Source organism: Epinephelus fuscoguttatus, linkage group LG15 (assembly GCF_011397635.1).
Source record: "Epinephelus fuscoguttatus linkage group LG15, E.fuscoguttatus.final_Chr_v1".
NCBI lineage: Eukaryota > Metazoa > Chordata > Actinopteri > Perciformes > Serranidae > Epinephelus > Epinephelus fuscoguttatus.
Genome location: NC_064766.1, coordinates 42,228,956 through 42,256,713, shown reverse-complemented (window position 1 = coordinate 42,256,713; position 27,758 = coordinate 42,228,956). Strand labels below are relative to the sequence as shown.

General features: G+C 47.0%; 2 protein-coding genes and 1 long non-coding RNA gene across 3 annotated transcripts in view; 2 read left to right on the top strand and 1 right to left on the bottom strand.

Annotated features, from left to right (window-relative positions):
• The window catches only part of wdr33 (WD repeat domain 33), a 38,313-nt gene extending 14,696 nt beyond the window's left edge, over window positions 1-23,617 (top strand). Inside the window, exons 4-21 of the mRNA XM_049599267.1 lie at window positions 53-157; window positions 334-429; window positions 3,208-3,359; window positions 14,936-15,033; window positions 16,855-16,981; window positions 17,119-17,273; window positions 17,364-17,442; window positions 17,559-17,669; window positions 17,759-17,853; window positions 17,942-18,028; window positions 18,132-18,271; window positions 18,423-18,578; window positions 18,776-19,597; window positions 19,680-19,737; window positions 20,626-20,950; window positions 21,056-21,216; window positions 21,820-21,999; window positions 23,153-23,617. Coding sequence (XP_049455224.1) covers window positions 53-157; window positions 334-429; window positions 3,208-3,359; window positions 14,936-15,033; window positions 16,855-16,981; window positions 17,119-17,273; window positions 17,364-17,442; window positions 17,559-17,669; window positions 17,759-17,853; window positions 17,942-18,028; window positions 18,132-18,271; window positions 18,423-18,578; window positions 18,776-19,597; window positions 19,680-19,737; window positions 20,626-20,950; window positions 21,056-21,216; window positions 21,820-21,999; window positions 23,153-23,316 — 3,111 coding nt within the window. The 3' untranslated portion in view covers window positions 23,317-23,617. The remainder of the gene's footprint in view (window positions 1-52; window positions 158-333; window positions 430-3,207; window positions 3,360-14,935; window positions 15,034-16,854; window positions 16,982-17,118; window positions 17,274-17,363; window positions 17,443-17,558; window positions 17,670-17,758; window positions 17,854-17,941; window positions 18,029-18,131; window positions 18,272-18,422; window positions 18,579-18,775; window positions 19,598-19,679; window positions 19,738-20,625; window positions 20,951-21,055; window positions 21,217-21,819; window positions 22,000-23,152) is intronic.
• LOC125902762 (uncharacterized) lies at window positions 5,880-7,040 on the top strand. Its single transcript, XR_007451172.1, has 3 exons — window positions 5,880-6,914; window positions 6,950-6,984; window positions 7,020-7,040. It is a non-coding gene; the product is annotated as an uncharacterized LOC125902762 (long non-coding RNA).
• A 1,901-nt stretch (window positions 23,618-25,518) lies between the features above and the next one.
• Window positions 25,519-26,999, bottom strand: sft2d3 (SFT2 domain containing 3). The gene has a single exon (XM_049599352.1). It carries the CDS (start codon window positions 26,955-26,957, stop codon window positions 26,271-26,273), a length of 687 nt encoding a protein of 228 aa, XP_049455309.1. The 5' UTR covers window positions 26,958-26,999; the 3' UTR covers window positions 25,519-26,270.
• Between the last annotated feature and the right edge of the window lie 759 nt (window positions 27,000-27,758).

Here is a 27,758-nt window from a genome sequence, read left to right as displayed (position 1 = left end):
GCTGACAGGAACTCATCATCTGACTCTGCCTGCCTGTCTGTGTGCCTCTCAGCTGGTTCCTCCTGTGGGCATGTTGAACAACCCGATGAACGCCGTCACCACAAAGTTTGTCCGAACCTCCACCAACAAAGTCAAGTGTCCCGTGTTTGTGATCAGGGTAAGAAAATAAAATTTTCAATATTTTACAGTATTCCTCTCAGGATGATGAAGATGAAGATGATGATGTCAGAGGGACATTTAGAGACACTGATATGAATGTATATCTGAGAGGACGCTGTCACTGTGTTGCTCTGAGATGACCTGTTGTTCTCTGGACTTCCTGTTTGTCTCCAGTGGACTCCTGAAGGTCGTCGCCTGGTCACTGGAGCCTCCAGTGGAGAGTTCACTCTGTGGAACGGACTCACCTTCAACTTTGAGACCATTCTACAGGTAAACATCCACCTGTACATCCACCTGTACTCCTGTGTAGTAACGTGACCAATCAGGTGCCACAGAGCTGCTGTGTGAGAGGACTCCTGTGTGTCTGAGTGTGTCTGATGCGGTCAGGTTGTAGAGACTCGTCTGTTATTTAGCTGCGTACATGAGAACAGACGCTGTGCGATGGTTCAACACAAAGACACAAGGATCCGTCTGAGCAGCAGCTGAACAAGAAACCAGCAGTCACTGGTGAAACTAACTGGAAGCTTCACATTAAATGTGTTTAAACAGGAACAGGTTCTGATCATGTTTCTAACAAGCTGAAATCAAGTGAAGTTCAGAAACAGAAGGTCAGTCCAGTGTTTGAATACCAGCGAACTAATCCCAGTTTAAACCAGTCTGACAGCTGAGTCCACTACAGAGGACAAACTCAATATTTGAGCCCAGCTGCTCGGCTGTGCTTCAGCAATCATAATAATGTAATGATAATGATTTCATTGTCTGAACGAGGTTACAGTGTGCTCCACAAAGTGCATGAAAATAAAACGAGATGTAAAATCACATGACAGTATTTAAGAACAGTGTGTACAGACGCAAAAACACAACAAAAGCAAATAAAACACAAAAGTTACAAATGATGTTCAAAGGTCACTGAAAACAAATTCAGCATTCATGTTCACACAGTATTCTCCCGTCATGAGTGGGGCTGGGTGTCAGAACTCTGTACCTGTAAGGTATCAACAGAAGTCACTTGGTACCAAGCAGGATGAAGGAGCGATACCTACAGTCAGTCCTCCAAGCGCCGGCGGTCTGATCCTGGACCATCCCGTCCCCCCGCTGATCAGCAGACTTTCTGTTACAGCTGTCTTCAGAGCCACGATCCTCCCAGCAAACAGCCAGCTCACCGTCTGCCCGCTGAACACACGCTACACAGCTGCAGCTAACACCCAGCACCACCCTGTCGTTATATCTGTTGAGTGTGTGATGCTAACAGTGAGCGTCTGCCACCCTGATCACAGCAGTGTGTCTCACACCGCTGATCGTTGTTCAGCTCAGCACACGAGAAGAGAGACCTCAGTGAGTTCAACAAACAGAGTTAAAGTCCAGAGGAAGTGAGACCAAAATGAGCCTGAGGTCACATTATTTTCCTTTACCCACTGAGCTCTTACACAGAAATTTGTATCAGTGATGAAACAAAACCAGCATCAGATGGACTGTATTCATAATCAATACGCCACAATAATATAAATAACCAGCGCCAGTTCATCAGTCAGTGAGAATGTGTGTGTGGGCGGGGCATAAGCACATACAGCCAGCAGCAGCAGCGACCCACCGTCTGACACCGGCACACCGTGAGGACGGAAACAGAGGGCTCTGTGGGGACGGAGCACCTGCTGCAGCAAGCCAACACGCCGTCTGTGGTCATTTTGACTTGACCAGCTGACTTCACTACAAGCTGATTGGCTGTTGAAACAGGTGACGTGCTTTAAAACCAGCCGCCGGCCATTTGACCAGCTGAGTGTCAGGTGACACCATCAGTTGGCTTGAGTCGAGCTCAGGCCGGCCAGTTCACACCGCTGACACTTTTCTCTGTGACGATCTAAAACGGTTTCATCTGGTCACCTGACTGGCGACTGAAATAATGACTGCGGTAACCTTCCACAACGTCCAATAAACACTGTGTCCGTTTGGCTGTGTCAGCGTGGGTTTCCTCCAGGTGCTCTGACATGTTCTCCCCGTGTCAGCGTGGGTTTCGTCCAGGTGCTCCGACATGTTCTCCCTGTGTCAGCGTGGGTTTCCTCCAGGTGCTCTGACATGTTCTCCCCGTGTCAGCGTGGGTTTCCTCCAGGTGCTCTGACATGTTCTCCCTGTGTCAGCGTGGGTTTCCTGCAGGTGCTCTGACATGTTCTCCCTGTGTCAGCGTGGGTTTCCTGCAGGTGCTCTGACATGTTCTCCCTGTGTCAGCGTGGGTTTCCTCCAGGTGCTCTGACATGTTCTCCCTGTGTCAGCGTGGGTTTCGTCCAGGTGCTCTGACATGTTCTCCCTGTGTCAGCGTGGGTTTCCTCCAGGTGCTCTGACATGTTCTCCCTGTGTCAGCGTGGGTTTCATCCAGGTGCTCTGACATGTTCTCCCTGTGTCAGCGTGGGTTTCGTCCAGGTGCTCTGACATGTTCTCCCTGTGTCAGCGTGGGTTTCGTCCAGGTGCTCTGACATGTTCTCCCTGTGTCAGCGTGGGTTTCCTCCAGGTGCTCTGACATGTTCTCCCTGTGTCAGTGTGGGTTTCCTCCAGGTGCTCTGACATGTTCTCCCTGTGTCAGCGTGGGTTTCCTCCAGGTGCTCTGACATGTTCTCCCTATGTCAGTGTGGGTTTCCTCCAGGTGCTCTGACATGTTCTCCCTGTGTCAGCGTGGGTTTCCTCCAGGTGCTCTGACATGTTCTCCCCGTGTCAGCGTGGGTTTCCTCCAGGTGCTCCAGCTTCCTCCCACAGTCCAAAGACATGCAGGTTAATTGGTGACTCTAAATTGTCCGTAGGTGTGAATGTGAGTGTGAATGGTTGTCTGTCTCTATATGTCAGCCCTGTGATAGTCTGGCGACCTGTCCAGGGTGAACCCTGCCTCTCACCCGGTGTCAGCTGGGATAGGCTCCAGCCCCCTGTGACCTCCACAGGATAAGCGGTTACAGAAAATAAATTAAGTTTTATTTACTGTCATAACATAAACAAAACTGGACAGCTGAATGTCTCTCTGTAGGTGTCCTCATGCGCTGTCCTCATCTCCTCTGTCCTCTGCAGGCCCACGACAGTCCCGTGCGAGCGATGACCTGGTCTCATAATGACATGTGGATGCTGACGGCAGACCACGGCGGCTACGTCAAATACTGGCAGTCCAACATGAACAACGTCAAGATGTTCCAGGCACACAAGGAGGCCATTAGAGAAGCCAGGTTTATACCCAATCTACCATTTTCTGTAGTCTTACTGTCAGCGCTGCAGTGCCACGCTGCAGCCAGGCGGGGGCGCAGCCTCGCCTCCCGCCACATGTTGTTGTTGTTGTTGTGGTTGATTCATGACAGATGTAAGTGTGTGCTGTTGCAACACTGCAGTGATCTGTTGTTGATGTTCTTCCTGATGTGGCTGATGAGCTGTTTATCTCTGTTCTGTTGAATAAAGTCATCAATCATTGATCTCTAACTGGTTTGGGGCGGCCCGCTGGAAAATACACCAACAATAAAGTTTTAGCAGGGATCAATAAAGTTTTAAAATAAAGTGAATAAAGAGAAGCTCACACTGCTGGTCTGAACCTCATGCAACAGGCAGCTGTAGATGTTTTAAATAAAGGTTTGAATTCAACACCTACACCTTAAACACAGCGCGGCCTCAGAGGTAAATCCCCATCTTCTTCTTCTGCTGTTAACTGGTAAAGATTACAGAACACAGGTCCCGACCTGTAGTCCACAAACACTGAGCCTACACCTCCCATCATGCACCTGGATAGTGTCTTTCATTAGAGCCTCCCCACCTGGTGAACAGCCACGTCTGTCAGACTCCGCACCCCCAGTTTGTAACGCAGATGGCATGTTAGACACACCTGTAGTGACATCATCAGGCTACAGATGACATCATGCGACAGTCAGTTCAGCTTACTGGTTCTGGTTGATCCAGTAAACTGGTACAAATACTGCAGTGTGATGACATCATGTACGGTGCGATGTCATTGTGTCCAGCGCACCTATTTCTCTTTGCACTCCTGAGTTGACGAAGGATCAGACTTTGATTTTTCAGACTTTCAAGACAGGACATGTAGGGACGGACACGAGACAAAGATACAGAGCAGGAATCAGACCAGCGGACATTTTGTGTTTACAGCCATCAGAATGTGGCCTGGGACGTCTTGACACTTAGAACATCAAGCTTCACTTTGACCTCTCGATTTCTTAATATCAGAACCTGTCGATTCCCAAAATAACCTGTCTGTCTTCTTCTCTGTGAGGCCTGAGGACTGCTAGCCTAGCTTAGCACAAAGACTGGAAGCAGGGTTTAAGTGTTAGCCTAGCTTAGCACAAAGACTGGAAGCAGGGGGACTGTTAGCCTAGTTTAGCACAAAGACTAGAAGCAGGGGGACTGTTAGCCTAGCTTAGCATAAAGACTGGAAGCAGGGTTTAAGTGTTAGCCTAGCTTAGCACAAAGACTAGAAGCAGGAGGAAACTGTTAGCCTAGCTTAGCACAAAGACTGGACGCAGGGGTAAAGTGTTAGCCTAGCTTAGCACAAAGACTGGAAGCAGGTGGAAACTGTTAGCCTAGCTTAGCACAAAGACTAGAAGCAGGAGGAAACTGTTAGCCTAGCTTAGCACAAAGACTGGAAGCAGGGGAACTGTTCGCCTAGATTAACGCAAAGACTGGAAGCAGTGGGACTGTTAGCCTAGCTTAGCACAAAGACTGGAAGCAGGGTTTAAGCGTTAGCCAAGCTTAGCACAAAGACTGGAAGCAGGGGGACTGTTAGCTTAGATTAGCGCAAAGACTAGAAGCAGGGTTTAAGCATTAGCCTATCTTAGCACAAAGACTGGAAGCAGGGTTTAAGCGTTAGCCAAGCTTAGCACAAAGACTGGAAGCAGGGGGACTGTTAGCCTAGCTTAGCACAAAGACTGGAAGCAGGGGGACTGTTAGCCTATCTTAGCACAAAGACTGGAAGCAGGGTTTAAGCGTTAGCCAAGCTTAGCACAAAGACTGGAAGCAGGGGGACTGTTAGCCTAGCTTAGCACAAAGACTGGAAGCAGGGGGACTGTTAGACTTGCTTAGCATAAAGACTGGAAGCAGGGATAAAGTGTTAGCCTAGCTCCATTTTCAAGGCCCAGCTATTAGGATTGAGGTGCTCATTTTGGCAGAAATGGAACATGATATTTATAACCATGGTTTCATTTGTTTATAACGACCTGATGATGAATGACCTGTTTATATCTGCAGAGGGAGTGGGTTCATGTCCTCAGAGCACCGCCATGTTTCTACAGAAGCCCAGAAGGGCAGACTGAGTCTCTGTATTAGAAACATTAGGTGTAAAGTTAGATTCAGAAGTTTGTCTGTAGTTAGTATCACATGTAGTTTTTAACTGATCAGAGTCCACTGTCATGGTCGTTAAAGAGTTAATGAACAGCTGACCTGTGAACGATCAATTGTCTTTAATCAAATATTAATCTGATGTGTTTTAAAACTGATTGTTTGTTTATAAAAGGTGAAAAAGTTTAAAATGTTTATTTCAAACCACCCACAGTTCAGTTTACTGATGACATCATCGACCAGTAGAGACTGGACTAACGCAGTCACAGGAACACTGTGGGGACACTGAGGGAGACACTGTGGGGACACTGAGGCAACACTGGGGGGACACTGAGGGAACACTGGGGGGGACACTGTAGGGGACACTGGGGGAACACTGGGGCAACACTGGGGGGGACACTGAGGCAACACTGTAGGGGACACTGAGGCAACACTGTAGGGGACACTGAGGCAACACTGGGGGGGACACTGTAGGGGACACTGAGGCAACACTGGGGGGGACACTGAGGGAACACTGGGGGGACACTGTAGCGACGTTGAGCAGTAGAAACCAGAGTAACAGTCCCCCAATCCTAAATGGATCTCTTACAGACTCGTTGACTTAAGCCCTTACAGACCAAGGACCAATTCCATTTCTTTCCCTTAGCCCTTGTCTTGGTCCTTCTCCATCAGGTTAAGAGTTAACCTGATGGACAATTGGGACACCACCTCCCCTCACGTGAACACGCAAAACCAAGGGGAAGGTTTGGTTCTGATGTGTCAGGTTCTAGTGTGTCTTGTTATATTGTGTCAGGTTCGGTTCTAGTGTTTCCTGTTATATTGTGTCATGTTCGGCTCTAGTGTGTCCGGTTCTAGCATGTCCAGTTTGGTTCTAATGTGTCAGGTTCTAGTGTGTCTGGTTATATTGTGTCATGTTCAGCTCTAGTGTGTCCGGTTCTAGCATGTCCAGATCAGTTCTTTTGTGTCAGGTTCTAGTGTGTCTGGTTCAGTTCTAATGTGTCAGGTTCTAATGTGTCAGGTTTGGTTCTAATGTGTCAGGTTCTAATGTGTCTGGTTCGGTTCTAATGTGTCAGGTTCTAATGTGTCTGGTTCAGTTCTAATGTGTCTGGTTCGGTTCTAATGTGTCAGGTTCTAATGTGTCTGGTTCAGTTCTAATGTGTCTGGTTCGGTTCTAATGTGTCAGGTTCTAGTGTGCCCGGTTCAGTTCTAATGTGTCAGGTTCTAGTGTGTCTGGTTCAGTTCTAATGTGTCTGGTTCGGTTCTAATGTGTCAGGTTCTAGTGTGCCCGGTTCAGTTCTAATGTGTCAGGTTCTAGTGTGTCTGGTTCAGTTCTAATGTGTCTGGTTCGGTTCTAATGTGTCAGGTTCTAGTGTGCCGGGTTCAGTTTTAATGTGTAAGGTTCTAATGTGTCAGGTTTTAGTGTGCCCAGTTCAGTTCTAATGTGTCAGGTTCTAGTGTGTCTGGTTCAGTTCTAATGTGTCAGGTTCTAGTGTGCCCGGTTCAGTTCTAATGTGTCAGGTTCTAGTGTGTCTGGTTCAGTTCTAATGTGTCAGGTTCTAGTGTGCCCGGTTCAGTTCTAATGTGTCAGGTTCTAGTGCGTCTGGTTCAGTTCTGATGTGTTAGGTTCTAGCGTGCTACAGCTAGCCATGCTACAGAAGCTAAGACAGTTAGCCATGCTACAGAGGCTAACACAGCCATGCTGCAGAGGCTAACACAGCCATGCAGTTAGCCATGCTACAGAGGCTAACACAGCCATGCTGCAGAGGCTAACACAGCCATGCAGTTAGCCATGCTACAGAGGCTAACACAGCCATGCTGCAGAGGCTAACACAGCCATGCAGTTAGCCATGCTACAGAGGCTAACGCAGTTAGCCATGCTGCAGCTGTCTCAGACTGAGCAGTTACAGGCAGACTTCAGAATTTTCTCTCAGTAAATGTTGGACTGTCCTCTGTCTGTCTCTCAGCTAACAGGTCTTTCGCCTGAAGACATTGATGACTACGACTCGTGGTCTGTAGTTTTATCGATCGATACTGTTCGTGTGTATTTAAAGAGTTGTTCCTGCAGTGAGGATCTACCAGCTGCTCTGTCTCACTTATGATGATGATGATGATGATGATGGTGTCTCCCACAGTCACTCTGCTGCTCTCTGATACGAACCATGAAGAGAGGTCGTCTTCGTCCTGTCACATTTATCTCTCCATACAAATGCAGATGTTCACAATCAGAGTCCATGTGTGATGAACAGTGTCAGTGTATTTATTCTCTGACCTGCAGCTCGTCATGGAAACGTTCTGAATGAACGCTTTGCTAACCTTCCTGTAAATGAATGCAGCAGCAGGTTAACAGAGTTCTGACGTCAGTTAACTACAGATCAGACACACTGTACCCATACGTCTCCTCTTCATCATGTGATGAAGCTTCACTGCTGGATCCAGAACAGTTAAACTGAGGGTGTGTTCAGAAACACTTACTCTGAGTACTCTGAGTGCATGAGCGCAGTCTGCCACAAACTGCACCGTTGAGTTAATCACAACACTCCACAGCAGAGCGTGCTCTGGACTCTGTGTGAGGAGGCGGAGCAGCAGAGTGCTGAGCGGAGTGAATGTGTGATTTACTTAATCATTAATTCATTCATGTAGAAACAGAACGCTCCTCATTTTAGTTTGCAGCGTCAGACTGGGTTTCATTTTAAGACCAAGATAAGGAGAAAGCAATGAATACTTAAGTGAATGTTCAATGGAAACTTTAAGACTTGAGGGTGTTTTGTGCAACATTTTATTTTAAAACTCAGACTCAGGAAAATCATAACTTTGTGTAACTGGCTGCAGAGATTTACTGTTCTCAAATATGAAAAGTAATTTTATCATGTTAATAAAGTATTACAGTAAAAGTAAAGTAAGTGTTTCTGATAAAATTAAGTGGTCAGAATTTTGAGGATTATGAAGATTATTTCTTCTGAATGTCCATTAAATGGAGCCTAAATTACACTTAGAGAAAACAGGTCTGCTTCATGATTTAAAGGGTTTAAAGAACAAAATCCAGCTTTTCCTTCCTCCCCTCCTTCCTCTCCTCCTCCCTTCCTTCTTCCCCTCCTTCCTCTCCTCCTCCCTTCCTTCCTCCCCTCCTCCCTTCCTTCCCTCCTTCCTTGTTCCCCTCCTTCCTCCCCTCCTTCCTTCCTTCCTCCCCTCCCTTTAAGTATTTAAGGTTTTCTCCTTTTATCATAAGGAATCCCTTAAATTTAGTTAAGCCATTGCAAATAAGACTTAAGTGCAACAGCTCCAGATACTCCAAAAAAATACTTAAGTACTGTAACGAAGTATCATTACTGTGTTAGAGTACTCTGAAGTATCATTGCTGCATTAGAGTACTTTTAAGTATCATTACTGTGTTAGAGTACTTTGAAGTAATATTACTGTGCTAGAGTACTTTGAAGTATCATTACTGTGTTAGAGTACTCTGAAGTATCATTACTGCGTTAGAGTACTTTGAAGTATCATTACTGCATTAGAGTACTTTGAAATATCATTACTGCGTTAGAGTACTTTGAAGTATCATTACTGTGTTAGAGTACTTTGAAGTATCATTACTGTGCTAGAGTACTTTGAAGTATCATTACTGTGCTAGAGTACTTTGAAGTATCATTAGTGCATTAGACTACTTTGAAGTATCATTACCGCGTTAGAGTACTTTGAAGTATCATTACCGCGTTAGAGTACTTTGAAGTATCATTACTGCGTTAGAGTACTTTGAAGTATCATTACTGCGTTAGAGTACAATCAGAAGCAATCAGCTGTGTAAACAGGAAGTCAGTGTAGCATCAGGAGCTGTAGTTTTTACATTAATGTTCAGTGTACAGACAGACTAACAGTATTCATCATGTAGTCACTATTCAGCTACTAGCTGCTGTGTGTCATATTGTTTCGTCATGTGATCAAATAGAGACTTTCTATTGGACAACGTAAGCATCACCCTGCTGTCATCATCGTAGATGTTTATAACAAAACCAAAATAAAAGAAGACAAAAATATTTCATTTAATAAAGTTTTTAGTGTTTATGCAGAATAAACATACTTTTGTTCGAGGTTGCCACTGTCTGTCTGTCCTGTTCTCGGATGAAGTGATTGGAAGTTTGTAGTCAAAGGTCAAGGTTGCTGTGACTTTGAGTCTGTGGGATTCTTGTAAATGCAACATCTCTAGAAGGTCTCGAGGAAGTTTCCACAAATTTGGCATAAACCTCTAAATTGGTCTTAATGATGAACTGATTAGAATGTGGTGGTCAAAGGTCACTGTGACCTTGCATCCGTCTTATTCTCCTTAATGTATTATCTCAAGAAATCCTTGAGGGAAATTCTTAAATTTGGCACAAACGTCTGCTTTGACTTAATGATGAACGGACCTGATTTTGGTGGTCCAAAATCAGTGACCTTGCATTCCTTGTGCAAGACACTTGTGTTGTCTTGTGTATCTCAAGACAACCTTGAGGGAATTTTTTTTAATATTTGGCACAAACATCCGCTTTGAGTCTCAAATTAAGTGATTCAAAGTTGGTAGTCAAACGTCACTGTGACCTTGCGTCTGTGCCATTCTTATGAACACAATATTACAAGAAGGTCTTGAGAGAATTTCTTCAAATTTGGCACTAATGTCTAACTTGGACTTAACGATGAACTGATAAGAATTTAGCTGTTGAAGGTCAAAGGTGACTGTAACTCTAATTTTTTTTTAATTTGGCACAAATGTCTGCTTTGACTCAACGATGAACTGACCTGATTTTGGTGGTCACTGTGACCTTGCATTCATGTCGTTCTTGTGAATCTATCTCAAGAACACCTTGAGGGAGTTTCCTCAAATTTGGCACAAACGTCCACTTGGACTGAAAAATAATTCAGAATCATTAATTTTTCAAAGGTCAGTGTAACCTCACAAAACATGTTTTTGTCCATAACTGAAGAATTCATCCACTAATTCTGACCAAACTTGACACAAATGTCTAACAGGATAAAATAATGAAGGTCAAAAGGTCAAAGGTCAGCTTGACTGTGATATCATCATGTTTTAACGTCATATCTCAGGAACAGAAGGGGAGACATTTGGTCAGATACTGAATTGGTGACTCTAATCTTGAAACTGTGCTGATTGTATAGATCTTCTGTGTGTGAAGCATCCATGTTTTCACTGACATGGATGGAGACTGTCAGAGACACTGGACTGGTGGGCGGAGCCATACAACCACAGGGTGGACTGGTGGGCGGAGTCATACAACCACAGGGTGGACTGGTGGGCGGAGTCATACAACCACAGGGTAGTTATTCTAGTTTTCATTTGTTTCCCAGAGAAGTGTCGTAGCTTTCAGGATCGTTGATGATTAAATAATAATAATAAATATAGCTGCAAGCGGCAATACCAGGGTTCAAGCCAGCATGGAAATTTAAAACAAAATTTTTTTTTAAAGCTGAGTAGAATAAAGAACTTTGACAGTTCAGGACACCTGAATTAAAGATTAACCACAGGTTTGATGCCAGTCAGACAGATACTCATGCATTATGTCCAGTCTTCATTGGGCCACACTCTTCTTTAGAAGCACTGTCGCCTCCTGTTGGTCAACTGCAGAAACATTTTGGGGACATGAATTAATGGCTTAATTAAAAAAGTCCACCGAGTTTGGTGATGTTTGAAAAAACCCTCATTTATTTATGGCTGAATTTTGTGAAAGGCCATTGCACTTGTTTGGAACTTGTGGCGCCCCCTATTGACCGATTTTAAAACAGTACACGTGTTTCATAATTATCCTTCCTCCCCTCCTTCCCCTCCTCCTCCCTTCCTTCCTCTCCTCCCTCCTTCCTTGTTCCCCTCCTTCCTCCCCTCCTTCCTTCCTTCCTCCCCTCCCTTTAAGTATTTAAGGTTTTCTCCTTTTATCATAAGGAATCCCTTAAATTTAGTTAAGCCATTGCAAATAAGACTTAAGTGCAACAGCTCCAGATACTCCAAAAAAATACTTAAGTACTGTAACGAAGTATCATTACTGTGTTAGAGTACTCTGAAGTATCATTGCTGCATTAGAGTACTTTGAAGTATCATTACTGTGTTAGAGTACTCTGAAGTATCATTACTGCGTTAGAATACTTTGAAGTATCATTACTGTGTTAGAGTACTCTGAAGTATCATTACTGCGTTAGAATACTTTGAAGTATCATTACTGTGTTAGAGTACTCTGAAGTATCATTACGTGTTCACGTGTTTCATAATTATCATTTAACATAGTCTGCAAGTTTTGTAATGATTGGATAATCAGTTTCTGATTTCTAGTCTGATTTGTGTTACTGCATGCCCATTTTTTGTATTTGTGGCGCCCCTAGTGGTCAGTTTGAATGAAACTTGTGCCTGGCACCTGTTAAGACATTGCTTGCAAGGTTTGTGATGATTGGTCCAAACTTTGTGGAGTCGTTTGCTAAGCCACGCCCCCATAAAGTTCATTAGTCATCTTTAAAACTCAGTGAGATATCAATGAGTTCAAGTGTTGGTGATAAAATTCTGAAAATAATCGCACATCATTCTGCTGATTTCAGGCATGTTGTGAAATATTTTGGTGACATTTGGTTCAAAATGAGATGAAATAGAAAATGTTGTGCGTACAGTACAACTGACAAGATAACGAACATCACTTTGAGCTAACGTTAAACTGATCTGAACACCATATGAAACGTGTGTCATCTAGTATCCGAAGAATGTTTGTGCCAATGGTGGTTGCATTTAGATGAAGACTTTTGGAGATACAGATGTTAAATGATTTTGCATATTCTTAAAAATATAGAGTGACGGACTTCTGAATTGACTGTAGGTTGCAGCGCGACAAAGTTTTGTCAGTTGATGTGCTGAAAAACTTTGAGCTGTGTCGGACACACTGGTGATTTATTATGATTTTTTGAAGTGTGGACTGTGAAATGTCTTGATATGTCGTTTTAACGCAGTAGGCCACGCCCCCTTTAAGCAATCATTTTCAGATGTTCTACATCGTGTGAGACATGACCTTAGATCATGCAAACCAAGGTTCGTACAAATATCTCTGGCCGATTATGAGATAGCAACTTTTTGCATGGGTAGCGCCCCCTGTTGGTTGATTTGAATCAACTCTTACAATGTGATTTAGATACTTACGTCGACATTTTCAACAATTTTTGTGACAGTTGGCTCAAAGTTAAAGGAGTAAAAGCCATTTATGTGCAGAGCCACGCCCCCTCTAATGTTCACTGGTTAATATCATCAAAACTCAATGACATATCAATTAGTCTATGATAAGTTTTACAAAGCTTCATCCCGTGATGACTCACTGAACGTTTGGTGCAAATTGGATGTACGCCTTTGGAGGAGATGTAAAAATGGTGTTTTTCAGAGAATACAATATGGTGGACAGTCTAGTGGGCGGACCTTTAGGGGGGTTTAGGCTTTTGCAGAAAACCTTCACCTGACGATGTGTAACAAGTTTCAGGTCAATCTGACACACAGTGCGACCTTTCAAATCCACATTTTCCCTGGTCTAAATTATAGCGCCGCCATCTGGCCTGTTTTTGATATTTTGAGCACCAGTAGCTCAGTCCACAGGGACTTGGGTAGGGAACCGGAGGGTCGCCAGTTCGAGCCCCTGTCCGGACCAAATATGGAGCGTGGGCTGGTGGCTGGAGAGGTGCCAGTTCTCCTCCTGGGCACTGCCAAGGTGCCCTTTAGCAAGGCTCGGGGCGCCTGACCAATGGCAGCCCTCCTCACTCTGACATCTCTCCACTTTGTGCATGTGTGTGTCTTTCGGACTTAATGACAAACAGAGTGAAAAACTTGAATTAATTAATAAAGTATATAAAATAAATTTAAAAATAAATAAAATTATTTGCACACAACTTACAATCAATGGTAAAAATTTCATGCGGCTACGATGTACCATCTCACGGGAAATTGTGAAAACATTTCTGAAAAATAATAGTAATAATAATAATAATAAAACAGCACAAAAACAAAAGGGTCCTTGAACCCTAATAATGTCTAACAGCTGACCGTATGACGGGAGGCTGGTGACTGTCATGTGTCATTACAGTGATCGTCCAGCAGGTGGAGACAGTGACACGTTGACTCAGTTTGAGGTTATTAAAGAAGAAGCTCTGATAATTGATCAGTCACATGACCTCTGTACCATGTGACATATTGCATTATGGGATTGTTGTTGTCTCTGTTGGGTGACTGTTTGAGGAGACGTCTGCAGCTGGAATCAATTGATTGATTGATTAGTCAATAGAAAATTAATCAGTCACCCCTTTGATGTTTGTCAGTGTGACACCATGATGTTCTGGTTCCTGCGCTGTCTCACGTGTTCTGTCTCTGACAGACTGACGGACAGTGGAGTTGTTCCTGGATGTGTCTGCTGTAGAGACGATCTTTAGAAGAGCAGTAGAAGAAGAATTGGTGCCAGTGTGTTTTTGATGGTGGTCTGAACAGGAAGTGTTCAGGTTGTTTCTGCGTCTCGTGGCCCCTCAGATTCATGTTTGGACCCTGTCAGCATGGAAACAGAGCGTTAAGTTGCACTCAGATAAAAGGCTGGACAGTGACTGTAAATCAACATGATGTAAACAGGAAGTGGTTTCAGACGCCGTCACTGAAAGGATTTGAGTGTATTTGAATGTTCAGTCAGGTGGGACGAGATCTGATCCTGAATCAGGTTTACAAACATCAGATGTGAAAACTTTGATGAGACGTATTTTACTTCATCAGATGAGATGTTTCTCTTCTGTTTGTGGATCCAGTCTGTTTCACCTGCAGAGAGAAACCGTCCAATCAGGAACGTAAGAGGAAACTGACCTCATTCAGCAGGAAGTTAAATCTACAGGCATGACCAAGAAACAAGAGTTGTGGACTCCAGTCACATGACTTGGACTTGCGTCACAATTTTAATGACTTCAGACTCGACAAATCGAAAAGAGACTTGAAACTCGACTTAGACTTTTACACCAAAGACTTGTGACTTGTACCTTTGGACTTAAAAATACTCGCTGCCTCCCCTGAAGATTAAAATTTTATTTTATTATAAAAAAAAAAAAAAAGTTTTATTTTAAAAAGCTCACAACAATATTCATTCAACCAATCTGACAGCAGCCAGTCAAATGACAGGAGAGTTCTGTTACTGAGCGCCGGTTAGATCCACTGATCAAAGTGACATGGTGGTCAACAAACAAACTGCTTTGTGTTCAGTGGGGATCATGATCCAGCAGCTCAGAACCTGTAAAGAGAGAGAACATCAAATATAAAGTCATATGATTGGACGAAGCGACACTGATTGTGACGAGCTTATTGAATCAGATGATCGTAATCGTCCAATGTGACGTGTTTGGACGAGTCTCTTCGGGAGCTTTTGATCAAATCACATGACCTTCCTCAGCGGTCCAGATGTTTCTGTCACCATGGTGACGCTCTGCTTGTGCTCTCCAGTTTTTCTCCAACAGATAATAAATTTGCCACCTGCTCAGACGACGGCACCGTTCGGATCTGGGACTTCCTGCGCTGCCACGAGGAGAGAATCCTCCGAGGTACGTCGAGCTTAACTTGACCTGAGGTCACACTGAATTAATCAATCCATTGTCATATGTGATTTAATAAAAAAAACATGACGCTGTGATCATACTAAAATAAAGTTAAACATTAAAAAAAAAAATACTCTGAAACAAAGTGTCAGACTTGTCTGATTAAATCCATGGAACATGTTCATTAATATCAAACTGCAGCTTCACAGAAATAATAAGCTGTTTTTTTTACAGAGACTCAGGACAAATGGAACTAATAATATTGAAGGCATTTAAATTAATTTCCATCCTCATCTTTAAGCAGTTAAAATAAAAAAAGTCTCCATGGTGAACAGAGAATGTGACAACAGCAAACTTCTGACACATGATTTTACCTGGAAAACTTTTCTGTTTAACAGGAAGTGAAACGTACCTCCGCTCCCCTCAGAGCCAATCTCCACCCACTGCGTCATTTACCTTCCTCAGTCAGTGGGGCTTTGATGAGTCTGAACACAACCTTTAAAACAACACCTGCACATGAACACCTCTGACCAATCAGTGAGCTTCAACCACAGACATGCCCCCTCTTTAGCATCAGCGCTTTTTACACACAGATGGCGCCCGTCTTTACGTTTGCACAGAACCAAATGACATCATCATGTTGTTCCTGTGTGTGATTACAGACAGCATGATGACATCACAGAATCAAAAGAGGCGTGACACAACAGCGTCAGCCTCTAGTGTGACATATAACAGACGTGTCAGCAGCTCTTTATAAACAACAACAATGACATCACATGTCAGTAACAATCATTTAGCGTCCCTGTTATATGGCGGCTGATCTCGTCCTCTGCTCGGAGGGTAAGGAACTCCTGGACCTCATTGTTTGAGTTAGCTGCTAACTGCTAACAGCTGCTGTTCTTCCTCTTTCAGTTACCCGCTAACTGCTAACAGCTGCTGTTCTTCTTTTTTGAGTTAGCTGCTAACTGCTAACAGCTGCTGTTCTTCTTCTTAGAGTTAGCCTCTAACTGCTAACAGCTGCTGTTCTCCTTCTTTAAGTTAGCTGTTAACTGCCAACAGCTGCTGTTCTCCTTCTTTCAGTTAGCCGCTAACTGCTAACAGCTGCTGTTCTTCTTCTTAGAGTTAGCTGCCAACTGCTAACAGCTGCTGTTCTTCTTCTTTAAGTTAGCCTCTCACTGCTAACAACTGCTGTTCTTCTTTGAGTTAGCTGCTAACTGCTAACAGCTGCTGTTCTTCTTCTTTAAGTTAGCCGCTAACTGCTAACAGCTGCTGTTCTTCTTAGAGTTAGCTGCTAACTGCTAACAGCTGCTCTTCTTCTTCTTTGAGTTAGCTGCTAACTGCTAACAGCTGCTGTTCTTCCTCTTAGAGTTACCCGCTAAGAGGAAGAACAGCTGCTGTTCTTCTTAGAGTTAGCTGCTAACTGCTAACAGCTGCTGTTCTTCTTAGAGTTAGCCGCCAACTGCTAACAGCTGCTGTTCTTCTTCTTCTTTGAGTTAGCTGCTAACTGCTAACAGCTGCTTTTTTAATCCTCTCTCGGCGGGTGGCACACAGAGCACATCAAAATATAACACCTGTCCTGCAGCTGTCATACAGACAACAATTTCGGAGCTGTTTCCAGCTCTGCCGTCACCGTAAAGCTGAGACCACTCCGTCCCCTCATTCTCTGGTCGTACCTTTTATACAGAACAGCGGGGCGACATAATGGCGTGAGATTCCCGCCTTGAACAGGAAGTGTAGAGACCAGGAAAATAAGATTTTTACCGTATGATGTAATGTGATGTGTAATATAGTGTGTGTGTGTGTGTGTGTGTGTGTGTGTGTGTGCAGGTCACGGTGCTGATGTGAAGTGTGTCGACTGGCATCCCACCAAAGGTCTGGTGGTGTCCGGCAGTAAAGACAGCCAGCAGCCAATCAAATTCTGGGACCCAAAGACGGGACAGAGTCTGGCGACACTGTGAGTTCATCTGTGTGTGTGTGTGTGTGTGTGTGTGTGTGTAGCTTTAAAGGAAAAGTTCACATAGTTTTGTAAAGGCTGAAAATGGAGACATTGATGGTCACCACTTACTCATGTCACTGAGCGTCTCTCTTTAGCCACGCCCACAAGAACACAGTGATGGAGGTGAAGTGGAACCTGAATGGTAACTGGCTGCTGACGGCGTCACGTGACCACCTGTGTAAACTGTTTGACATCAGAAACCTGAAGGAGGAGCTGCAGGTGTTCAGAGGACACAAGAAGGAGGCGACAGGTGAGTCAGAGCTCAGCTCACACCTGCACTCATCCACACACACACACACACACACACACTCTGACTCTGTCTCCTGCTGTGTGTCTCCAGCTGTGGCGTGGCATCCCGTCCACGAGGGTCTGTTTGCCAGCGGCGGCTCTGACGGCTCTCTGCTCTTCTGGCACACGGGGTAATGATGACACAGTCAGTGTAACTCAGGGGCTGAGTGGACGCCACCCGTCACCAGCCTGCAGGGGGGGCTGTTGTGTGCTGGGTGTGCTCGTTTGACTGGTGTTCTGTGTCCAGGGTGGAGAAGGAGGTTGGAGGGATGGAGATGGCTCATGAGGGGATGATCTGGAGTCTGGCGTGGCACCCGCTGGGTCACATCCTGTGCTCGGGCTCCAACGACCACACCAGGTACATGTAGTGACAGGATGGAGACGCCCGCCTGCTGCTGAGGGGTTCTGTTCTTTAAACGTTCCCTCTGTGTTGTTGGAATGTTTCAGTAAGTTCTGGACGAGGAATCGACCGGGGGACAAGATGAGGGACAGATACAATCTGAACCTGCTGCCGGGGATGTCAGAGGACGGCATGGAGTACGGTGAGCCGCAGGAGGACAAATGACACACTGAGCTTTGAGTTTAGGTTTCAGTCAGCTGCTGATCAGTCTGTCTGTCTCTGTGTCTCAGATGACGTGGACCTGAACAGCGTGGCCTCCATCCCTGGTATGGGCATCCCTGAGCAGCTGAAGGCAGCCATGGAGCAGGAGCAGAACAGTAAGTGTCATCCTGGAACATCCTGGAACATCCTGGAACTCAGACAGGAACTGTCTGCGTGTTTCAAGGCTGCTGTGAACAATATAATAACTCTTGTCTCCAGGTAAGGAGGCGGCTCCTGAGGTGGAGATGTCCATCCCAGGTCTGGACTGGGGCATGGACGAGGTCATGGGGAAAGACACCAAGAAGGTCCCGCAGAAGAAAGTCCCGTACGCCAAACCGATCCCAGCGCAATTCCAACAGGTAAACAGCTGACGCCGAGCACTCACCTGGCGTCTGTCAGGAAGCTGCAGTAAAATGTCTTGCTGAAGCAATAAAGATGGCGTCGCTGTACAAATGCCATGAACCATGTTAGTGTGAGACGTTGACTGTGAGCTCCGCCTCCTCTCCACAGGCCTGGGCGGAGAATAAAGTACCCATGATGCCTCCTGGTGGAGATCTGTCCAAAGACCGGAAGGTGGAGCAGAAAGTAGACGGGAAGAAGAAGACTCAGGCGGAGATCGAACAGGAAATGGCGGCGTTACAGTACACCAACCCTCTTCTGCTGGAGGTGAGCCCTCATTACTGAAGTCAGCTTCAGGTTGGTTCAGGACAAATGACACTCATTATTATACAGGACACTGTCTGTCCCTCAGTGTCCTAATGTCCTCAGCGAGGACGTGTAGTCCTCTAACAACACCCAGTGACAGTAATGTGGACGTTTCCAGTGTGATGTCATCACAAACTTGTCTTTGGTTCTCGCTGCAGCAAATGAAGATGGACCGGATGAACATGAGCACAGACGGGAACATGGGGCCCCCACAGGGCCAGGGCCCTTTGCCCCCCTTCCCTGGCCCTGGAGGGCCAGGGGCCTCGATGCCTCCTGGTCAACAGGGCTTTCCTCCAAACATGCCTCCTCAGCAGATGCCCAACAACATGGGGCCTCCCATGGGCCCCGGAGGCATGCAGCCTTCTTTCATGCCCCCTGGGCAGATGGGGCCGCCCTCTGGACCCCAGCCTCACCAGGGGCCCCCTCAGGGCATGATGGGACCACCAGACATGCAGGGACCCCAAGGTATGCAGAGACACCCCGGCCCGCCCAGAAATGTGGGCCCCCAAGGACCTCACAGTATGGGACCCAGGGGGATGCAGGGGCCCCCTGGTGGGATGATGGGGCCCCCTCCACGAGGAATGGGTCCAAGGGACCCTCAGGGGCCTCCTCCCCAAGGTGGCATGATGCCACCTCAGGGGATGGGCCCGCAGGGTGGGATGATGGGGCCCCCACCAAGGACACACGGCAACATGCCAAACAACTATGGAATGGGCAACATGCAGGGGCCCCCAGGAGGGTTGCATGGGCCTCCAGGAAATATGCAGGGGCCCCCAGGTAACATGCAAGGACCTCATGGGAACATGCAGGGGCCGCCTGGTAGCATGCAAGGACCCCATGGAAACATGCAGGGGCCCCCAGGAAACATGCAAGCACCTCATGGGAACATGCAGGGGCCGCCTGGTAGCATGCAAGGACCCCATGGTAACATGCAGGGCCCCCCAGGAAACATGCAGGGGCCTTCATACATGCAGCACCAGGTGAGCTGATGTTCTGAGTGTCTGGTTCAGTTTTAACGCAGCTGTGTGAAGGAGGTCTATAAACCTGATCTGGTCTTTGCAGGGTCAGAACTCGGGGCCCATGATGCATGGGATGGGGCAGCAGGGGCCCAACAACAAAGGTAAGACTTGAATCCTGAGTCCTGAGCAGAGGTTTGGATCCGTGTCTGTTGGGGTTGAGATGATGTGGTGTTCCTCAGGGTTCCACTGTGGGCCCAGTGTTTATCTGCTCTGTATGTTCCTCCTCCGTCCTTATCCCTTCATTCTCTACTCTGAACGCCTTCTCTCCTCCTCCGTCCCTCATCCCTTCATTCTCTACTCTGAACGCCTTCTCTCCTCCTCCGTCCCTCATCCCTTCATTCTCTACTCAGAACGCCTTCTCTCCTCTGTCCCTCATCCCTTCATTCTCTACTCAGAATGCCTTCTCTCCTCCTCCGTCCCTCATCCCTTCATTCTCTACTCAGAACGCCTTCTCTCCTCTGTCCCTCATCCCTTCATTCTCTACTCAGAACGTCCTCTCTCCTCCTCCGTCCCTCATCCCTTCATTCTCTACTCAGAACGTCCTCTCTCCTCCTCCGTCCCTCATCCCTTCATTCTCTACTCAGAACGCCTTCTCTCCTCCTCCGTCCCTCATCCCTTCATTCTCTACTCAGAACGCCTTCTCTCCTCCTCCGTCCCTCATCCCTTCATTCTCTACTCAGAACGCCTTCTCTCCTCCTCTGTCCCTCATCCCTTCATTCTCTACTCAGAACGTCCTCTCTCCTCCTCCGTCCCTCATCCCTTCATTCTCTACTCAGAACGCCTTCTCTCCTCCTCCGTCCCTCATCCCTTCATTCTCTACTCAGAACGCCTTCTCTCCTCCTCTGTCCTCTTTAGAGCGACTGTGGTTCGTTTAACGTCCTACAAACCGTCTTTACAGACGAGTTGAAATGTTCTCTGGCTTCAGTCCGAAGTTAGAGCTGTGTCCTGGTTCACATCAAGTCCTATTAACCACTGTTGACTCCTTTCAGACCCTCGAGGGCCGCCGCCCAACCACCACATGGGCCCTCCTGACCGGCAGGGTCCTGGAGGACCAGATCAGGGCTCAGGTCCTTACTGGGGGGACAACCAGCAGGGTCGACGTGGACAGCAGGACTTTGACGGAGGCCAGGACTTCCACAGCAGAGGAGAGGAGGGCTGGAGGCCAGGACCTGGACCAGGATACCAGGGGGGAGGAGGAGGAGGAGGAGGAGGACACAGGGGGGGAGGACACCGAGGAGGAGGAGGGAACGGAGGGAACTGGGGCCCTGATGAGAGGTTCACCGGAGGAGAGTTCAGAGGACGGAGAGACGACAGGTGAGACACTCTCTGCTGATATACTGAAACCTGCTGACCCTCAGAGATCTGAACTGGTCTGAACTGGTCTGGACTGGACTGAACTGGATTCACTTGGTGTTTCAGGTTCAGAGGAGGAGGCCCCGGCCGGCCCGGAGGTCGAGGTTACCCTGAAGAGTATGGCGGCCAGGAGGAGGGCTTCGATGGCCCAGAGGAGATGGGCCGAGGCTGGGACAACGGAGGCAGAGGGAGGCCGCCTCGAGGAGGAGGTCCACCCAGAGGAGGAGGTGAGAGCTCCTGTCCCCTGAGTGTCCCCTGAGTGTCCCCTGTTTTTAATATATAATATACAATTTTATACATAAACACATATATACATATATATGTATATACTTTCTGTTTCACTCTCTCTCTGTATCACTCTTTGTCTCACTCTGTTTCACTGTCTCTCTGTTTCACTGTCTCACTCTGTCTCATTGTCTCACTCTGTTTCACTGTCCCACTCTGTCTCATTGTCTCACTCTGTTTCACTGTCTCACTCTTACTGTTTCACTGTCTCATTCACTGTCTCACTCTGTCTTACTGTTTCACTGTCTCACTCTGTTTCACTGTCTCACTCTGTCTCACTCTGTCTCACTCTGTCTTACTGTTTCACTGTCTCACTCTGTTTCACTGTCTCACTCTCTCACTCTGTTTCACTGTCTCACTTTCTGTTTCACTGTCTCATTGTCTGTCTCACTCTGTCTTACTCTCTGTTTCACTGTCTCTCTGTATCACTCTTTCACTGTCTCACTCTCTGTCCCACTCTGTCCCACTGTCTCATTGTCTCACTCTCTGTTCCTCACCGCGTTGCCGCACGTCAACAGTAAAGTCTTCTCTGCTCCTATCCGTAGGTCACGATGGTTATCGGGACGGTCAGCAGATGCATGATGGGTCGTCTCCAGCAGGGCGTGAGCGCTCCTCCTCTCTGCAGGGCATGGACATGGCGTCTCTGCCCCCGCGGAAGCGTCCGTGGCAGGACGGACCGGGAGCCGGAGACCTCCGAGAGCGAGAGTCCCCCGGAGCTGACGGAGGTGAGAACACAGTGAACTAACGTCACTAACGACTACGGCGCCACCAACAGGACAAAACACAAACACTGTAATGAGTTAAAACTACGTCTTTTTAATCTGCCTTTTAAAGCAACACAATGGGGGATTGCACTTTTCACCTCACGGGCTCCTCCTGCAGACGAAAAATGGTATTGTCTGTTACAACTGTCGCAAAAATCTTTCTGTGCGTGCATTTGTTGACAAGCCAACAATGCCGGTGAACTTCCTGAAGCTGGCCGTGTAGTGCGCCATCATCATGTCTTCAGCACAGGTAAAGCAGCCTCATAGTATTCTGTACATACATGATGAGGCCGACACACAAATGAGTTGCTCTCTGCATGTCAGGGCTGACCTCCTCCTCACAGCACACACACACACACACACACACATACACATACACAAACTCAACAGAGTGAAGTCAGACAGGCCGCGGTGCAGATGAAGGGAATATAACTTAAAGTTTACTCTAGTTGACGACAGCTACGCTTGTTACTGTGGATAAGTGCGATAAAACCTCTGCCAGCCAAGCCAATACTTTATCAATACATGTGATCAGCATGTAGAAAGCCATATTTCAGTCTGCTCTGACCACAGTCTCTCATTCACCGCTTTTATGATTTACAATCACGGTTGACACAAGCACATGGTGCTCGTGGTGCTCAGCAAAGTGTTAAAGACAAACTAAAATGAAAGCTGTCTGTGTGTATGCTACGCTACTCTAAAGAGAGGAGGGGGACATGACGAGGAGGGGGACATGACGTATGCCATAAAGCAGCCAAATTCTGTAGTCCTTTTTGTGTCTGGGTTCGTACCTGAACCCTGACGCTGCATCGAGCCAGTACAAGTGAAACAGACTCTCCAGCAGTGACGATGGAATCATCCAACCTACTGAGTTGAACCATCACAAGGATCTTGGATATATATTTTATGTTTTGAGGGCTCAAAAACTCCATTGTGTTGCTTTAATTTGGAGTGATGTCACAGTGTGGGGGCTTTACCCAGTCACTTTATTGTTTTGTTGTTGTTGTTTGATGTGGAGCTCTGAGCTGTGTCTGTATGAAGAGTTTTAACGATCAGATCAAAGTCCATCTGAAGAGTGAACTGACTTTGTTCCCCTCACGTCACCTCCTTGCAGGTCGCCCCCCCCAGAGGGATGACGGGGGTTACGGTCCGTCTGGTCGAGGGGGGCGAGGCGGCTGGGGTCCTGGAGGAGGACCTGGACCAGGACCTGGACCGGGTCCGAGGAGAGGAGGACCAGCGCCCAGAGGACCACCAAGGGGGGGTGTCCGGGGCCGGTAGTCCCCTCCTCCAGCCGTCTGGTCCCTGCTGGTCCCTCCACAGACCTGAGACCAAGTCCCGATCCTGAGACCCCCCCCCCAGACGAACTTTTGGTCATGTGACACATTGAGATCTGTGGCGCTGCGAGGACGGACAGGAAGTGAACGTCTCACGGCGGCTCAGATCATTTTAATGTAAAATACTGTAGAGAATCATCAGCCGTCTCTTTTATTTCAGAGTCACTTCGTCTTGTTGCTTTTTGTAAAAGATTTCTATGTTTTTGTGTTTTCACTGAGGTGGACAATAAAGCTTCACACTTCAACTCCCTTGCTGCCACATGTGGACGCTTCTTTAGTCAGGTGACCTGCGGTCGTCACCGCGGGTCACCTGACCAAACGTTAGCATCACTGAACATCCTGGAATCATGTGCAGATGTTTCTGTGCTGAGGTGGAAACATCGTCACTGACAGCCTGAAGTCAGTTTGTTTTATTACGTCTGGTAGTTCTGACACTTTAACACCAACGGTCAGAGTAAAAACGTGTTTCACATTTTCACAGTTCGATTGTCTCAGCAAATATCAGTGTCAAAAAAATAATAAATCAATGTTGCGGTGTCGGCGCTGGTGACAGCCGAGACCAGAGGCATTATGTTCGCAGGTCGTCCGTCTATCTGTCCCATCCCCATGAACCTGATATGTCAAAAACACCTTTCTGTTTTTTTGTTGTTGGTTTTTTTTTCCCCCAAATTTGGCACAAACGTCCACCTGGACTGAAGAATAAACAGATTAGCGTTTGGTGGTTGAAGGTCAAAGGTCAGTGTGACCTCACAAAACATGTTTTTGTCCATAACTGAAGAATTCATTCACTAATTCTGACCAAACTTGACACAAATGTCTAACAGGATAAAATAATGAAGGTCAAAAGGTCAAAGGTCAGCTTGACTGTGACATCATCATGTTTTAACGTCATATCTCAGGAACAGAAGGAGAGACATTTGGTCAGATACTGAATTGGTGACTCTAATCTTGAAACTGTGCTGATTGTATAGATCTTCTGTGTGTGAAGCATCCATGTTTTCACTGACATGGATGGAGACTGTCAGAGACACTGGACTGGTGGGCGGAGTCATACAACCACAGGGTGGACTGGTGGGCGGAGTCATACAACCACAGGATGGACTGGTGGGCGGAGTCATACAACCATGGGGTGGACTGGTGGGCGGAGTCATACAACCACAGGGTGGACTGGTGGGCGGAGTCACACAACCATGGGGTGGACTGGTGGGCGGAGTCATACAACCACAGGGTGGACTGGTGGGCGGAGTCAAACAGCCACAGGGTGGACTGGTGGGCGGAGTCAGCGACCCCTCAGCAGCACAGGGGGCCTGATGCAGCAATGCTCTCTGAAAATCCACTGGTGGGCGGAGTCATACAACCACAGGGTGGACTGGTGGGCAGGCTCACCTGTCAACCAGGGGTGGACTGGTGGCCCTGAACACTGGTGGGCGGAGTCAACAACCACAGGGTGGACTGGTGGGTGCCACAACCATGGGGTGGACTCAGAGTCATGTCACCATTAAGGACTGTGGGTGGAGTCATACAACCATGGGGTGGACTGGGAGTCATACAACCATGGGGTGGACTGGATGAGCGTCATGGGGTGGACTGCTGGAAATTTAAAGAACAGGAAATGACTCAATATTTGTGTCTCAGCCGCAGTGATGAAGTGTTCACATCTTTACTGCAGTAGAAGTACTCATACCACCCTGTACAAATACTCCATTACTAATTAAAGTCCTGCAGTAAGAATGTTGCTCACACAGGAAGCTTTAACAAATTTAATCAGTAAAAATAATGAAATTATTTCAAAGGAAAAAAAGTAAGTCGTCATATTTGAGAAGCTTTGAAATGAGTTTGTATTAAAATGAAACAGATCAAACCAGTAATCAATTAATGTTCTGATCGATCGACAGATGGTTTCAGCTGCACTTTTATATTTGATTTGTGTGCAAAAATATTCATTTTAAATCACAGGAGTCAAACACACAGTGTTCCCTCTGAGGTGTGGACGAGTCATTAAAATACTCCAGTACTTATTTACTCAGTTACTCTGCAGTAAGAATGTTGCTCACACAGGAGCTTTAACAAATTTAGATCAGTAAAATAATGAAATTATTTCAAAGGAAAAAGTAAGTCACCAGTAATCAATTAATGTTCTGATCGATCGACAGATGGTTTCAGCTGCACTTTTATATTTGATTTGTGTGCAAAAATATTCATTTTAAATCACAGGAGTCAAACACACAGTGTTCCCTCTGAGGTGTGGACGAGTCATTAAAATACTCCAGTACTTATTTACTCAGTTACTCTGCAGCAGAGCGACGCTCAGGAGCTCAGTAACAGGGTTAGACAGTAAAGTTTTATTTTATAACCTTCAGATTTAATAATGTAATCACCTGAATTACTTTAAATCATAATTAAATTAGATTATTTGAAATTCATGTATTTTTTAAATGTTCAAATATAAAACTCGTGTCTCCTGCTGACGGACGAACAGATGTTTCCTCTCATCTGGAGCTCCAGTAAAATGTTCTCTGACCTCAGAGGAGCAGGAATAAGAAACACTGGTGAATCCCAGAATTCAGTGGGGACAAACAAACAAACAAACAAACAAACAAACAAAGAGAGAATGTTTCCTGCAGGCAGTGTCTGCAGTGAGCTCAGAGGTCAGAGGTCACACACAGCGGTCTGTTTCCTGCAGCACAGAAACATGAGAGAAAATAAAGTTTGAACATGTTAAACTTTATTTGGTCCTGTGAGCAGCAGCACGTGTCAATAATCAATAATCAGTCAATGAGCCTCAGCCTGCAGGGAATGTACCGACAGTCACTTCCTGACGGGGACCCCTCTGCGGCTCCTGGGGGCCCCCGGACCCTGTCTGTGAGATGTGCCCGGCCTCTGACGCTCGGTCTCCGGTCAGATCGGCATGCTTTTCCCGGTGACGGTCCTTTTGATGGCGGAAGCCGCCATCCCTCCCATGAAGCGGATCCCGGCGCTGCCCCCGGGCAGCAGCGACACCACGTACCCGACGATGGCGGTGACCTGCAGGGCGGCACCCAGCGCGGTCAGCACGGTGCTGTGGAGGCTCAGCGCCGCGTACAGAGTCCCTCCGAGGGCGCACAGGTACACGGCGGCTCCGGGAGAGGTGGGCAGGCCGGCGATGAGTCTGCTGGGGCCGCGCAGCACCGCCGCGGCCGCGATGGCGAACAGCGAGCCGAGCGACCAGAGCAGCGCGAACTTGCGGGCGTAGAGCAGCAGCAGCGGGGCGTACAGGGCCGACAGTCCGAAACACAGCGCCGAAAAACACACGCACACCCCGAAGGCCACCAGCCGCTGCCGGCGGCTCATGCCCGGCAGGCACGGGTCCGGCTCGGCCGACCACGGCCAAGAAAAGCCGCTGTTTCCGCCGGAGCTCTGGCCGGACGGACTGCCGCCGCGGCTCCCGGACCACGGGCTCGACCACCGCCCGAACCAGCTCCCCGGTACCGGCTCCGGGTCATCCAGGTCCACCGTACAGCTGGAGCTGGACTGGGAGATGGTCTTAGCGCCGCCGCCTTTGGACTGAGCCAAATACTCCTGAAGCTGTCGGTTCAGTTCCGCCATGACGGAGGAAGCTAACAGGCTAACAGTTAGCTAGCTGCTCTTCTTCTGCTGCTGCCGCTTCCTCTCAACTTCCGGCAGCCTCACACACACACACACACACACACACACACACACACACACACACACTGCCCCCAACAGGACGACATCATTATTATCTTACTATATAAACTGTGTGTGTGTGTGTGTGTGTGTGTGTGTGTGTTCCATGTTTGTCTCCTCACTGACTTGGTCAATCCATGTGAAATTTGGCACAGTGGTAGAGGGTCATGGGAGGATGCCAATGAAGCAATATTACATCAATTGGCCAAAGGGGGGCGCTATAGCAACCCATTGAAATGGCAAACTTTGAATGGGCATATCTCATGCCCCGTATGTGGTAGAGACATGAAACTTTGCACAGAGATGCCTCTCCTCATGAGGAACACATTTGCCTCAAGAACCCATAACTTCCGCTTATATAGATTTTCCACCATTTTGAATTGTTTGAAAAACACTTCAAATGGATCTCTTCCTAGGAAGTTTGAGCGATCTGCATGAAACTGGGTGAACATAATCTAGGGAGCAATATCTAAAGTTCCCTCTTGGCAAAAGTTGGAAAACTTCCTAAAACTGAGCTTCTATAAGGCAATGAATATTGCGGAGGGCGTGGCTCATCACATAAAGGTGTAGAACATCTCAAGGGTTTCACCCATCACCACGCAACTTTGTAGGCATATGACCACACATAATCTGAGGGGACCCCTCCATTATTGACCCCATCAAACAAAATGGAGGCGCTAGAGAGCTCATTTCTTATCTAGG

Coding starts and splice junctions, on each gene's coding strand:
- sft2d3 (XM_049599352.1), bottom strand. CDS start 26,957: ATGGCGGAACTGAACCGACAGCTTCAGGAGTATTTGGCTCAGTCCAAA.